Below are 13881 nucleotides of genomic sequence, written 5' to 3'. Positions count from 1 at the left end.
AGCAAGAATATAGTCTTTGTCATTTTGAATAACTCAATGCCAATTGAGCAACGATTGCACTAAAGTGAATTATAGTTTTTTGTGTACTAAGCGAAAAATTCCAATCGCTTCACATGTTTTAAGGTGTTTAACATGCGTTCAACATCGACAAGTGTCGATACCTCAAATCGAACTTTTTTTATATGAAATCAAACCTCAAATCGAACTATTTGCATGAAATCGAACCTCAAATTGCAAGACAATGAAAGAATCGGTTTTAAATTTTCCAGGTAAAGCGAAAACTCGCGATAGATTCGTTGAAATTGCGTGAGGATATCAAAAAATGAATGCGTGGGAATATTTTCACATGTCATGTGAAATGAGTACATTAACTCGAACATTTCTGAATAGTCAAATTTCATAGTACATGCCAAGTGAGCATCAATATATTTGATTCTTTGGAAATAAAACCGGTGGCGTGCAAAGGTTTTGTGCTATACGAGGTAAATTGTCAAAATGCCATAAAGCCACCGAATAAAACTATAAGCCATATATACGCTTTACATATTCTAATAATGAACATATGCGATAAATATCAAGACTCTGAATCTGACCTTTATAGAGAAATATCAAAACACTTGTGTTGAAATTCCAATTTTTTTTCGATTATATAAAAAATTGCATCTGAATGGTGAGATTTGTGCATTGTTTTTAATTCAAGTTTATAGCTGAGTGGAATCAGACATCTCTTTTTTTTTCGTAAATTCATCTAATAAATAAATCAAAATGAAAGTGTCAGCGTTATTATTCTTGTTATTCGTGTTAAGCGAAGCAATAGGTGAGAATCATATCCATATCATATCAACACTCTGAATAAAAAACAATCATAATTCACTTCCGAAGCAAGTGAGTATATTAATGATACTTGTAAAATATTGACCAATGCTTAAGTTTGTGCTGCATCATACAATCGTTTTTTTTTAACATTAGTCATATTCTGTGGACAGAACATTTCATTCGCCTTCGTGTTTGTCATTACCTGGCAAGTTTGCTAGACTCACTTCTATTTTATAAAAAACTCCAAGTGAATGGAGTTGCAGAAAAATCTGCAATTTGCATGAAACATGAAAGAAGTACCATAAGTTGCCCATGTGTGTGAGCAAAGAAATTGACGCTTCAAATGTGATTTGATTGTTCCGAACGCGACGTCCAAATGTGTATTATATGGGCTACGGTCCATGGACTAGACAATTGTCGATGCACAGTTGCACAGAGCTCACAAAACAATCATTTCTTTGCTCAATTCGGTCTTATTCGAAGTAAAGCATTCTGATCTGATAATGAAACAAAGCGAGAGAGAGAGAGAGAGATAGAGAAAGAGAGAGAGAGGTGGAGAGAAGCGCGATGATAAAATGGATTGGAAAAAATACATTTCTATCGAGAATTGTAGAGAGCAAGAGCGTTGCTCTAAAGATTACCGAAGAGCGATAAATATCAAGACTCTGAAAACAGAACAGAAGCAATATCACAACAGATGTGTTCGAGTTTAATTTTTTAAACAGAAAAATTGCATCTGATTTGTTGAGAATTGTGTATTATTTTTAATTCAAGTTTAGAGTTGAGTCGAATCAAACGTCTCTTTTTTGTAAATTCAGACAATATAGAAATTAAAATGAAAGTGTCAGTGATAATATTCTGTTTATTCGCGGTTATATTTGCGCTTCAAATATTTCAAAATGAAGCATTTATATCTATCAATATCGACCCGGAAGATCTACATCGCGTAAACGATTTTTTTCAAGATATAATGAATATTAATGATCTAATGCCAACACACGTTCAACGGAATAAGAATATGATAGTGAGACTTGTGAAAAATGGAATTAATGCGAGTATTCAATTAATAGGTGTCATGATGGCTCTAGTGGGTGCAAACCTTATCACATCTTATTTAACTCCTGTTCCTGTTGAACAACAACAACAAAAACCTTATCGAATTCATGATGCTGGACAACCTGATCAGCGAATCAATTTAAATTCACCGAAATATTTAAACACATCGAAACAAGCGAGACATGCTGAAATTTGTCAAATTGATTTCGGTTGTCACGAAAAAGCTTGTTGGCGAAAATGCCATTCAAATATTCAAGAACAATTCTTATGGTGCCACATTTCTCCAACACCCAACGCTCGTGAAGTCTATTATTGTGACGATGCCAATGACTGCTTTCTATGCTGGGAATGCATTGAATCTTGCACTCCAATTTCTCCATTTGGCTTTCTCCAATCGTTTCATAGATTTGATACAGCGCGTAACAGCCACCTGAAAATGAAAGAAAAAAGTGATTACTTTCATCCACAAAAAAAACATGAAATTTGCCTTTGAATGACATACCTAACATTCCAAATGCGATTGGAATTTTCGCGCAGATAAATCCGATCCATCGAAACACTCTGCTTATAATTCGGGTTCTGGGTGGTAGTTGTATTTCCATTGGTGGTGGTGTTGGTGGTTGTGGTGGTGGTTGGTTTTCCATGGGTAGTATTTCACTGGTTTCAGTTGGTCCGATTGATAAAGACAATGGTCGTTTATTCGTGCTCGAGCGTTGGAAGATTTGCTTGAAACAATTTCTTGGCCTCGAGGTTTCTCGTGACGACCTCGATGAGATGGAATTTGTGAGTGACAACGAATCCTCTTCTGCTGACATTGATCTCGTTCTTACCATATTAACTGAGATGTCCAACATTTGTCTGCTTCGTACGTGTGACACTTGATTGAAATTTATTGACATGAATATTGAAAAGAATACTTGATCAATTTCAACATTCATGCAATGTATTAAAAAGGGAGAGCAAGCATTGCGTGACAATTATCACATGTGCGTGGGGAAATTTGTTGTGGAGGAGAAAAAAAATGTGTGCATGTGTGCGCATTCGATGTAATGATGGGGAAATGTTGAATCTTGTATATATGCGCATACGTCGAATTAGATGGAAATGTGGGGAAATATTGTTTCTCCTTTCGTATGTTCAGATTTTCCACATTTCCCCTCAAAAATTTTTGGTTTTTACTTCTCTATTGTCCCCTCAGTGCATTTTGCACTGAAACAAACCCCCCTCTGGCATCTATGTGTTGATTGAATAGACATATTTACACTACTTATCAACGATAGAATCGAATACTTGATGTTGAAACCAAATAGCCAAAACAAGGAATGGTCACCACCAAAAGGTATGTTTTTGGGATATTTTTCATTGCGTCTTTAATTTAGCAAAGAAAAATGTGTTTACCACATATAATTTGGGGAACGAACTTTTTTTTATATACAACAACTAAGTGTTACAATAACTTTTACTATCAAAAGTAAATAAACCGCACGTTTAAATTTGATAACAAGCTTAAATCAGCGAGTAATCGTAATAATAAAATGTTTTTTTTATCCATTTTTTTCTCGTCAGGTCGTATCGATGACGGTGAAGACTTTTTGATGGCTGCTATACGTGAGACGAGCGAAGAAACCGGTTACATGGCTGACGATTTAAGTATTTATGACGCTCAACACCAAATGAATCAATTCACACGAAAAAAAGGAAAGGATAAGACGGTAGTTTTCTGGCTTGCTCAACTGAAAGATGTGACAAAACAACCCAAACTGAACTCCGATGAACATAGCAAATATCGTTGGCTAACGAAGGAAGAGGCTTTGCAAAAATGCAAGATGCCAGAATTTGCTGAACTTGTCAATGAATTTGATCAAATTGCACAAACTCTCTAGAATTTGTCGCAGCATTTTCTTTTATTTCATCAAATAAGTGTCATAAACCATAGTACTGACACATTCTTTTTGTATGACACATTTTTTTTCAAGTTACGTTTGATCACCTTTTTTTATCACTTGTTAATTTTTTTTCGAAAAACGAAAGAAAGTGACTCAACGATGACTGTCAAACAAAATAATAAATCAATAAATATATTAACTTATAAACGATTGTATTTTATTGTACGATAATCAATATGAGATTGAATAAGCCCGACGAGAAATTTGCGGAATATCGCATTGCGACTATTCTACGTATAGTCGCAATACGAAAAAGTCCGTCGAACGCAGCCAACTTCACGTTGGTTGTACGAAGTTTCAAGTCGAAATATCACACTCGATTCAGTTACAACTTCACATTTATCGCAGCGCGAATAGTCGCAGGGTATTCAGCGATAACATTTTGCGGCAACTTTTATTGTGGATACCTATTCGCATTGCGAGTATCCGCACTCAAAAACGGATATGCGACGGATAGTCGACGTACACCTATTTCACCGCAAATTTCTCGTCGGGAAGTAATAAGTCAATAATTTGTGCATGACAAATAAATGGCAGATTTGGATTATCATCTATGAATAAATATCAATTACGATGTTTCGTGTTAAAAAATAATCTCATGGCTTTGGATTTTTTTTCGTTCTGGGCTCATTCTGTTTTGCATCACCATGCAAGTTAATGTTAATCTTCGATTGGATCTGAGGCTACTAGTTCCACGATACTTGCGTAGGCGCCAAAAATGAAACCAAGAACACCAAGTACAAATATGGCAATATTTTTCCACAATCTCCAATAGAATCGTCCCATTCCTTGCAGGCCAAATGTCAAAAAGTCGATCAACGGAGGAATCAATAGTGCAAGTGATGATGAAAATACAGCTCCAAATAAGGAAATGATTGGGCCAAGTTTTGGCACGACGGCAGCTAGAATAACTGTATTTTACAAACGAAATGTCAACAAAAGCAAAAATTCGAGGAAAATTCATTTCTAATCTTACACGTTACGATAATTAAGCCAACCCGCAGAATGCCATCACCAAGTTTTTGATGTTGTTGTTTGAAAAAGCGTTGAAACCATGGCCCAATTATTTTCATCGGAATATAAAACTGAAGGCTATACGATAAAAACACGGCAATTGCGAACATTACACGCACCGATTGCGCCAAACTAAATTGTTATATGGAATATTTATGACAATTAAAGCGTTTTAAAGCAATAAACCAAGTCGATTCTTACATATATTCTGGATCTAAGTTCAATGTGATGGTTGCTTTAACTGCATCGCCATACTTCAAATAACCGTAGAATCCAATTGCTGTGTAGAGTGCTGCCGTAATGATCATGCTTGTGTTTAAAACACCGGTTAATCCATCCAAGGCTTGTGGAGTCTTCATATTGTTCTCCAGCGGAAGCACAACACCAATCCCTTCGAATGCATAAACTACGGTGCCAAAGAACAACGGAAGCTGTCTCCATGTTGCAACTTTTGGCACACCATCTATCTTGGGTAGGCCACTGAGTATGAAATAAAATATGATCACAATGCCTGGAATAGTAAAACGGTTAGAAAAAGACAGAAATGTTAAAGACTCGAAGCTAAAACTCGCGCGCTCTACTCACAGATCACGGTCAAAATAGATGCAAACATCGAAACTGGCGCCAAATATTTTAAATTCTTCAAAAAATTTAACAAAATCATTGGCAGCAACAACATCAGTAAAAAATAACGCACATCAATCGCATGACAGTAATGTTTGACTACATCTTGTAAATTCGTGGCCACAAATAAAAAGTATACACAACAAAATCCGAGTTGTGAAAGGAACAAAAAGGTGTTTATAAGAAACCTGAAAGAAAATTAATCAAAAACATGCGATAATCAAAAAAAATGAAATTTTACTTGGCAGCATAAGCGTATTTTTGGAGTCGTCGTGTTTCGAATGCACTGAATAAGACAACAGAATAATCCATTGAAGTTACTTTATTCCTACGGCATAGTTCATGAGTGCATTCGAGCAGCATATGCATGTTGTGCGTACAAATGAGCCCCATTAATATTGTTCCAAATAAGCCCAAGTACAAACCAGAATCTTTGAAAGCCTGAGGCATTGCAAGGATACCTACGATGAGTTTGATAAAATAAATGCGGTGAGATGGTTGATTTTAACAAGTTTTTTCTATACCAGTCCCTATATTTCCTTTTAAAAGATGGATCATGGTTTCGGTATTTGATGTGGGATGTTCGACATCTCGATGGTCATGTGGATCATATCCATGATCATATCGGTCCAGTGCATGTGGATTATATCTGTCCAATACATCTGATGATGAATCTGAAAGAAATAAGAACTTGAACAGATTGAAAAAAAAAAAATGAAATTAACCCACTATTATTATTATCTTCAATTGATCGCTCACTCTGGCTATACTGTTTATTTTTCAGCAACGGTTCTCGCTCTGAATCCATAGTTAATGGCTGAAAACACAAATACATTTTATAAAATTTCGAAATTCTTTTCTCTCCGGTCAATCGCATGATGTATTGTTAGCAAAAAATAGAATAACATTGCGTTGTTTGCGATAACATTCGAATGAGCGTTATCAGATTCATTGAGGAAACACTGATATAAATCACAATGTATGGAAATGTTTTCATTTTATCTCGACTTTATTGAATCATCCATATTCATGTGTTTTGCAGGAATGTTATCATTCATTGCTTCAATTTATCGTGCGATACGAGACACACACTTATCAAAAAATGTTCTGAATGCTGTAGTAAATGTGCAAATTATTTTAAGCTACGAGATCTTTGGTGGGAGGTTACGATAGATGCATGACCCATGCGCAACAAATCTTAACTTTTTTCGCAAATAATATAAAAAAGTGATTGATAGTAAACATATGTACATTTTTATTTTTTTTTTTTTATTTGTATTATGTATCATTTTGTAAACTCTAAATGAGTCATGCGTTTCAAGTCCCAAAGATAAAAAATCAACGATAGCTTTATCTTTCTATATATTTGTGAATCAAAGACAAACCACAGAATAATCTTGTCTTTTGACTGTTTTCAAAGGAAATATTTGCTTCAGTTCGGTTTTATCCCATAATGACAACGGAAATTCTTCATTCGTCAATACAAATATCATTTGAACTATTTCAACAATTTTCAAAAATAATAATACTGATTGAAAGTGGTTTTACACATAAATTGCTTAGAAAAGGAAAATCATTGGTTCGTGATTGATTGAAAGTGATTGCAATTTAATAAATCAATTATGTTTACCTAACAGGAAATAAAAACACTTGAAATTCTTGTCCTCTTATCACAATTTGGTAACTGTTTACAACAAGTCCATTTGACACACTTGATCAAATTTAATCACACTTTTTGGATTTGTTTCTACTATTCTATCGTCTATCCCAAAATTTACTCTTGGAACACAAAAATAAATAATCGCTTTTTAAAATTCAAAGAACATTTAAAGTGACACAACCAAATTGTTTGCTGTCAAACTTTGTCTCGCTCACACCAACTGTCACACTGACTCGTTCGTGTACGAATTGCTGTTAGCGTAAAAGAAATGTTGTTCGCAGTAAACTTTTAATATAAACAATTTTAATTTCTCCACTCCGTTTCACGCCCAAACTGATTCTTCTAAATAGATGAATGCTTGAGACATAATAATGCTCATTTTCTCCAGATCCATTTTTATTCGAGTGCGAAATCCCCACTTTCACCCTATCACATGACAAAAAAACTTCATTTCTTATTTAGATAACGTATCGAGCTTTTAATTAATCGCTAAAGCAGTTATCAGACGAAAATATGTAAATAAATAATAAGTCGTGGTTCAAGTAAAGTGAAAAACTTGAAAATATGTTTTGGATTGATTGAACAACAATTTGAATAAAGTGACTAAATTTTAAGTTATTCGAATCATTTTTGGAAAACATAATAAGCGATCGAGTGGTATGGCCTTGGGACAGAGATGACTTTAGGGCACCCAGGGCCTGTCCCAGATAGGGCGCAAGTGGTGCGCCGAAGGCGCGCGAGCGTTAAAATTTGTGCGAACTGGCAGAAAAATTGGAGCGCTTAAATTGCTTGAATTTTCCAAAAATACATAGAAAAATTCAGTCGACGAGAGCGCCGAATTCACCAAAAGCATTTGATCAGCTTATATATATATTCAAGTGCCACTTGTATTTAAAGCGCTTTTTACCAATTTAAAAATATTAAACAATAAGATTTCAGTATTTATTCAACCGACTACAAAATATATTCAGTTATTTTGAGCACCCTTTTCCATGTAATTCTCAGTAAACATGTGTATTCTAGCGCTATATTTTTGAAATGACAAAAAAATTTGGCTCATGCGCCTTCGGCGCGCTCTTTGGATTTTTTTTTTTCGTGTCTTTCATATATACACGAAACAGTGTATTGTACACCATGAAGTTCATAACATGAACGATACACACAATAGCGTACAGAACTTTTCTAACAAGAAAGTTACTCGTTTTGAGATAATTTTGAGTCTATTTCATTTCATCCTAAGAAAAGGGCGCCCTGGCAATTTTGCACCAGGGCGCAAAGAGCGCACGGACAGGCTCTAAGGGCACCCAAGTGCGCTACAGCGCACCCGAGTATTTGGGTCGTTTTTTTGTTTTTTTCTTCGTAATACTTTACCTTTTTGGCAAAAAAAAACTTTGTATCAATATTTTGTGTAATACTATAACAAAGAACAGTTTTTGAAAAACCACATTTATATTAGTAAAAAATAAAGAAAAAATCCGCAAAAGTAGAAATTGCGTAATATTGCAAAATTGAGCCAATGCGCGTAATTACTAAGTGCATATGACCACATAATGCAAATACCGGGGGCAGAAAATGTAAGCTATTCTTCGTTATGTTACACAAAATATTATTTTAAAAAAAATTGGCCAAAAAGCTAAAGTCGAACGAAAAAACAACAAAAATACTCGGATGCGCTAAAGTCATCTCTGCCTTGGAAGAACTTCTTGATTATGGTAACTATGTTTAACTATTTTTATCACTATTCGTCATACAAATTTATGTGTAACAAGTGAATAATAGTAAGTTAACTTGAGACATTTTGATAATATTTTGTACGTACTATGATTGGAATTTCAATCGTTATACAGCCTATGAGCATTTCACTTCAAGGGTTTTCCCTTGTAATTAATTAATTAGATGATTCATGTTTAATCAAGGAATACGTAGTACCGTTGGAAAGATGTAACTCGTATGTAATAAAAATCCTTAAAATTGATCTCTTGTTTAGCACACCCTACTCTATTATTATTTATATACCACATATTGAATTATTCTCCGACCATAGTCAGAATCTAAAAATAGTATTTGATATATGGATGTCAAATGAGTAAATGAATGAATTTTGGTAGTCACATATGGAATTTCGGTAACCATACTGCGACACAAGTGTTTTAAAAAAATCAACTGATATTAATATTTTGATATCAATAGCCGTAAACTATTATTACAACCAAAGTTTAATTTTTCATGGAAAATTGATTTCAAAAACTACAAACCGAAAAACACGCATTACTCCATTAACCCTCTAGTGTATTTGTTTTTCCCAGTGCTGGGAATACTGGTACTTGGTTAATTATTTTACATTAGAGACTTGCTCAATAATTTCATTATCAATTTTTACGTCAAGCACAATCATTTCATTTACAGTTTTCTTGGTGGCGATCATATAATTTATCTTTTTCGTATTTAACAATAATTTCTCCTTCGGTGAAAAAAAAATCCCGAAAAAAGAACACCGAATCCAAAATGCCGAAAAAAAACCCGAAAGAAAATTTCGAATCCAAAATACCGAAAAAAAAAATCTCGAAAACCAAAATGCTGAATAAAAAATTCCGAAAACCAAAAACGCAGAAAAACCAAAAAAAAAAATTAGTTCAAAGTCCCATTCCATAGAACATAATTGGTAATTGTTCTAATTTTAGGATGCACATAATCACGTAAAACGTGAAAATACGCACAGTTTATCCCGACTTGCGATGCCGTTTAACTACTTGCTTTTGTGTGTGTACCTCGTTGACGTACTAGCTGTCATTAGCTCACTCACCTAACTCTGATCATTTTTTTCACAGTCCGAAATAAGGTAAAATTGGTAAAGCCAACATAGGTGGACAGGATAGAGCAGAAGACCTTCACTCGCAAGCGGTAGTTCTGCGCTATCCTCTGCAACTCTGTTGGCATTACCAATTTCATTTTATTTCGGACTGTGAAAAGAATGGTAAGGTCAACAAGAGTTTGGTACGGTCAACAATTATCAATTATGTTCTGTCCAGTGGGTGATAGTAACGTATATATTACAATTAGAAAATACTACTAATACGCCACTTACGGATGAAGTCGTCGCCCTGATAAACTATCAGTGCATTTAGCGCTTCAGTACAACAACAAATATATTTGTGCATCATTTGCTAGGTATTGGCGTCGCCAATTTGGCGATATAGAAGACGAATGAGTAGTATTTTCGAGCAATAGTATTACCGTCCGGTTCTATGAAACGGGACTTTGAACTAATTTTTTTGATTTTTCTGCATTTTTGGTTCTCGGATTTTTTTTCGGAGTTTTTTTTCTCGGTGTTTTGCTGTTTCGGAATTTTCGTTTTCTTCATTTTGTGTGGTTACCATGAAAACATACTTCAGAAAAATTGCATATTTAACTTTTCCCTTTGCGCTTTCACAATCAATTGAATGAGAAAGAGTGTATTACCAATGTGAAACAAATATGTCGGATCCGCCATCAAGAATTTGAACTAACAAGAAAGACAGCACTAAGAAAAGCAAACCAAATGGTTGTTCGGAAGCTTTGAAATAATTCATAATTAAGGATGTCTTAATTTTGCCTCTTGAAGATTCTTCCAATTTCTTGAGAAGTTTTGTTTCTTCTCCAGATGCCTCCTTGTCTTCCAATGGTCTATTAGCTTTGGATTCAGTTGAGATATTCTTGATGTTGTTCATAATGGATTCGGATTCGGATTCGCTTTTTTCGGCATTTTCTTGTTCATTTGAATCGTCGTTTGTTTTCAATACGCTCGCCAAATCGACACAAACAAACAAACAAACCTGTAAAATTGATAACTAGAAATTTAATTGAGAGATTTTTCAGAAATTTTAGGATTAGTTTGTTTCTTCCTAAAATCTCTGTATATGGATTCATTTGGATTAAATTTGTCTTGACTCTAAGAAGTAAGAGAAAGATTGCCAAAATGAAAAAAAAAACTATTGAACGGGAATGTTGCGACCATACAGCAATGAAAGATTGAATTTGTCACATTTTTTTCTGTTGATATTCGGAACAACATTTTAATAAAATCATAACCTTCATATTCACTTAAAGCACCACCTGGTTTTTGAGTTGATAAATTGATTTGTCGTCGATTGCATTGACATACGGAAAATTCATCATTACGCAACTTGAGTGAAATTATTTTGATGTCAATAGCCAGTTTATTATTTAACGAACAATAAACCAGCTATGCATGCTCAGTTCAAAGTTTATTTTTAGTTTACTCGAATCAACTTGTGTTAATTGTAAATAATGTTCATTATTCAAGTTTTTCTATTTACAATTTGCTCATTTGTTTTATTTTTGGCTGCATATAATCATTACTATATGCAAAAGTATGTACCACATTTCTATGGGTGAGATTGAGAGTAGAGTATGTTTTTTCTTCGATTTATATTTTTGAAAAGGCGACTATGTTATTTGATGATTCTGTTGGCGTTAAAGTAGAGTATGTTTCACTTAAAAAAGCAAAATTCATGCGTTATGAATATTTGCTGTTGTGCGAACAGCACAGATTCTCCCACTCTCTCAGATGCGTTACAATTTCGCAATGTTTGTTTGGCTGCCGTATTTCATCCATGTTATTTTCCATGGGCTATGGTTTTAGATATCCCGTTCGTTCATGGTGTTGCTGTACAATAAGCGGAGCTCGATTATGTTCTCTCTCTAATGCTGACAATTATGAACTCCTGAGACAATTATTCGAAAGAACCTAATATTTTTAACCGTTTATGCAAACATTCTCTACTTTTTCCAAAACCAATGTGTTAAATTGAAATATTCGGAGCCGCCGATTGTACAAATGATGAGTTTTATTAATTATGCTTGCCCAATACTTAAAATTCGGCCATGTGCAAATTTTATCATGTAAACCAATATTATTTCACCGGCACTCCGACGTTTTCATAGAAACTTCCCATGTAGACGGTCGCAACACAGCCGAAAATCGAGAAAAAAGTTAAACAATTTTTTTTTCGGATTCTAATATAGTATTTGGTGTGCAAAATCCATTGGTGTTATCGGCACATCGAAATCACTTTGGTAAATGAATGAATGAAATCAAACTGAAAAATGCAACATGAACCCATGAAAAAAAGTAGGGGACATTGCTGCAGGTTGAGAATTGCTGCAGGTTGAGAATCGTTACTTTTTTTCACTATACGTGATCATATCGCCATCGGAATAGTTTTGAAAATCTAATTTTGAGGCCTGTTCTTTTTTAAAAATTGTTCCGACAGAACTGGCGTTTGTTTTGATACACTTCCAATACGCCCATGAATTTTTGTGCGAAAACTTGTCATTTTAGTTATTGCCGAATGTCATAAAGTGACTATTTTGCATTGAAAAAAGAGTCGGGCAACCGTTTTTTTGTAGTATTTTCATTTCTCTTTACGATTCAACAAGAATTATGTGCATTTTGTGATGTTGAAAAAAAATTGCGAGTCTCGGTAAAAATGTCTATAAAACTGCAGGTTGAGAAAGTGACTTTTTTGCAGGTTGAAAAAAGATATTTTTTACAATATAAAAGATTTTATTGTTTTTCTCGTTTATGAATCATTATTGAAGAGTAAATAAGTCATTTAAGATGACTTTTTTTCGAAAATTCATTTATTTAATCAAATTTATGATTGGACTACCATTCAGGAAATGGACAACGAATCTGATGAATTAGAGTAATTTTTGGGCTCCAAATTGCTTTATAGAGCAATAAAATCATCATAACATTGAAAGCATATCATATTTTTATAGTTTTTTTTACATTTTAAATAACAATTTTGAAAATTCTCAACCTGCAGCAAAAAAAAAAATTTCGCCATTTTCAGCACCTTCAGAAATTTGACCATAAATTTTGTTCTTGAAAAGCAATTGCATATGTTTCTTAAGCAAAATTATAGCTCAAGACATTATCTATCCAAAGGTATCTTAATCTCTTCTAATTGTTCACTCCTGACAAAGTTATGACCAAAACAAATAGTGGTAGCCAACCTGCAGCAATGTCCCCTACACCAGGTGTATAGCGATGTATGCGCCATGTTGATGGTGTACACCAGGTATGAGCCGAGATTTGCGCCCAATCCACACCATACACCACCGAAAATATATAAGTATAAATTGGTGTGAACTGTCATAATCATTTTAAACAATATGAATGGACGTTGCAACGACAATTCACACCAGTTTGCGCTCAATTTGCGCCGAACCTTATATATTTTCGGTGGTGTATGGTGTGGATTGGGCGCAAATCTCGGCTCATACCTGGTGTATACCATGTCAACATGGCGCATACATATCTCTACACTTGGTGTACTTTTTTTCATGGGAACAGAACAATCGAAAAAATATAACGAAGAAGCAATATGCGGAAGAACGTAACATGAATTTGCGCCACACTGAAGCGCGTCATAAGAATACTGTAGTAACCGCAGCTCATTCATGCCGACTGGAGATTCATGTTGCGTTTTTACGAAATAATTTCTCATGTTCGGTTCTTGATATAACGGATGCATACTCAAAATTACGACGACATCGTCGTAATGGGGGGTAAACCATGGCATAATTTAAGGAATTTCGATTTTTGAGTATTGACAACTGCCATTTGATCTGGGGCGATTAAAGGTTCAAATATCCGAATACATGATGAAGCTTGGAATATCTAGTCTTAGTTTTAGTATATCAGACCGATGGATTTAATTGCCAAGTATTGGAAATTGCAATGGGTTTGTGGGCAGT

General features: G+C 34.4%; 4 protein-coding genes across 10 annotated transcripts in view; 2 read left to right on the top strand and 2 right to left on the bottom strand.

Moving 5' to 3' along the window:
- LOC129568795 (bis(5'-nucleosyl)-tetraphosphatase [asymmetrical]-like) overlaps window positions 1-3875 on the top strand; it is a 27201-nt gene extending 23326 nt beyond the window's left edge. For all 3 annotated transcript variants that reach the window (XM_055447081.1, XM_055447080.1, XM_055447079.1), the window contains 2 exons: window positions 3147-3211; window positions 3439-3875. In XM_055447081.1, coding sequence (XP_055303056.1) covers window positions 3147-3211; window positions 3439-3755 — 382 coding nt within the window. In that variant the 3' untranslated portion in view covers window positions 3756-3875. The remainder of the gene's footprint in view (window positions 1-3146; window positions 3212-3438) is intronic.
- LOC129568794 (uncharacterized) lies at window positions 214-3140 on the bottom strand. Its single transcript, XM_055447078.1, has 2 exons — window positions 2375-3140; window positions 214-2302 (listed from the first exon to the last, which is right to left on the bottom strand). The coding sequence occupies exons 1-2, from the start codon at window positions 2808-2810 to the stop codon at window positions 2007-2009; spliced, it is 732 nt and encodes a 243-aa protein (XP_055303053.1). The 5' UTR covers window positions 2811-3140; the 3' UTR covers window positions 214-2006.
- A 78-nt stretch (window positions 3876-3953) lies between the features above and the next one.
- On the bottom strand, window positions 3954-7443 carry LOC129568789 (proton-coupled amino acid transporter 1-like). 5 transcript variants are annotated; one of them, XM_055447067.1, is made up of 8 exons: window positions 7087-7443; window positions 6186-6273; window positions 5981-6130; window positions 5698-5917; window positions 5418-5644; window positions 5034-5343; window positions 4795-4964; window positions 3954-4729 (listed from the first exon to the last, which is right to left on the bottom strand). In XM_055447067.1, exons 2-8 carry the CDS (start codon window positions 6262-6264, stop codon window positions 4479-4481), a joined length of 1407 nt encoding a protein of 468 aa, XP_055303042.1. In that variant the 5' UTR covers window positions 6265-6273; window positions 7087-7443; the 3' UTR covers window positions 3954-4478. The 5 variants fall into 5 exon arrangements, with proteins under 5 accessions (XP_055303042.1, XP_055303043.1, XP_055303040.1 ...); XM_055447068.1 differs by having other exon boundaries at window positions 6216-6273; XM_055447065.1 differs by lacking the exon at window positions 7087-7443 and having other exon boundaries at window positions 6186-6362.
- Window positions 7444-11325: 3882 nt separating this feature from the next.
- LOC129568780 (bis(5'-nucleosyl)-tetraphosphatase [asymmetrical]-like) overlaps window positions 11326-13881 on the top strand; it is a 4694-nt gene continuing 2138 nt past the window's right edge. Inside the window, exon 1 of the mRNA XM_055447050.1 lies at window positions 11326-11486. Coding sequence (XP_055303025.1) covers window positions 11404-11486 — 83 coding nt within the window. The 5' untranslated portion in view covers window positions 11326-11403. The remainder of the gene's footprint in view (window positions 11487-13881) is intronic.

Source organism: Sitodiplosis mosellana, unplaced genomic scaffold (assembly GCF_009176505.1).
Source record: "Sitodiplosis mosellana isolate CC-2019 unplaced genomic scaffold, AAFC_SMos_1.0 Smas_scaffold_22, whole genome shotgun sequence".
Lineage (NCBI taxonomy): Eukaryota > Metazoa > Arthropoda > Insecta > Diptera > Cecidomyiidae > Sitodiplosis > Sitodiplosis mosellana.
The sequence above is the reverse complement of the archived record's forward strand: the minus strand, read 5'-3'. Positions and strand labels throughout refer to the sequence as shown.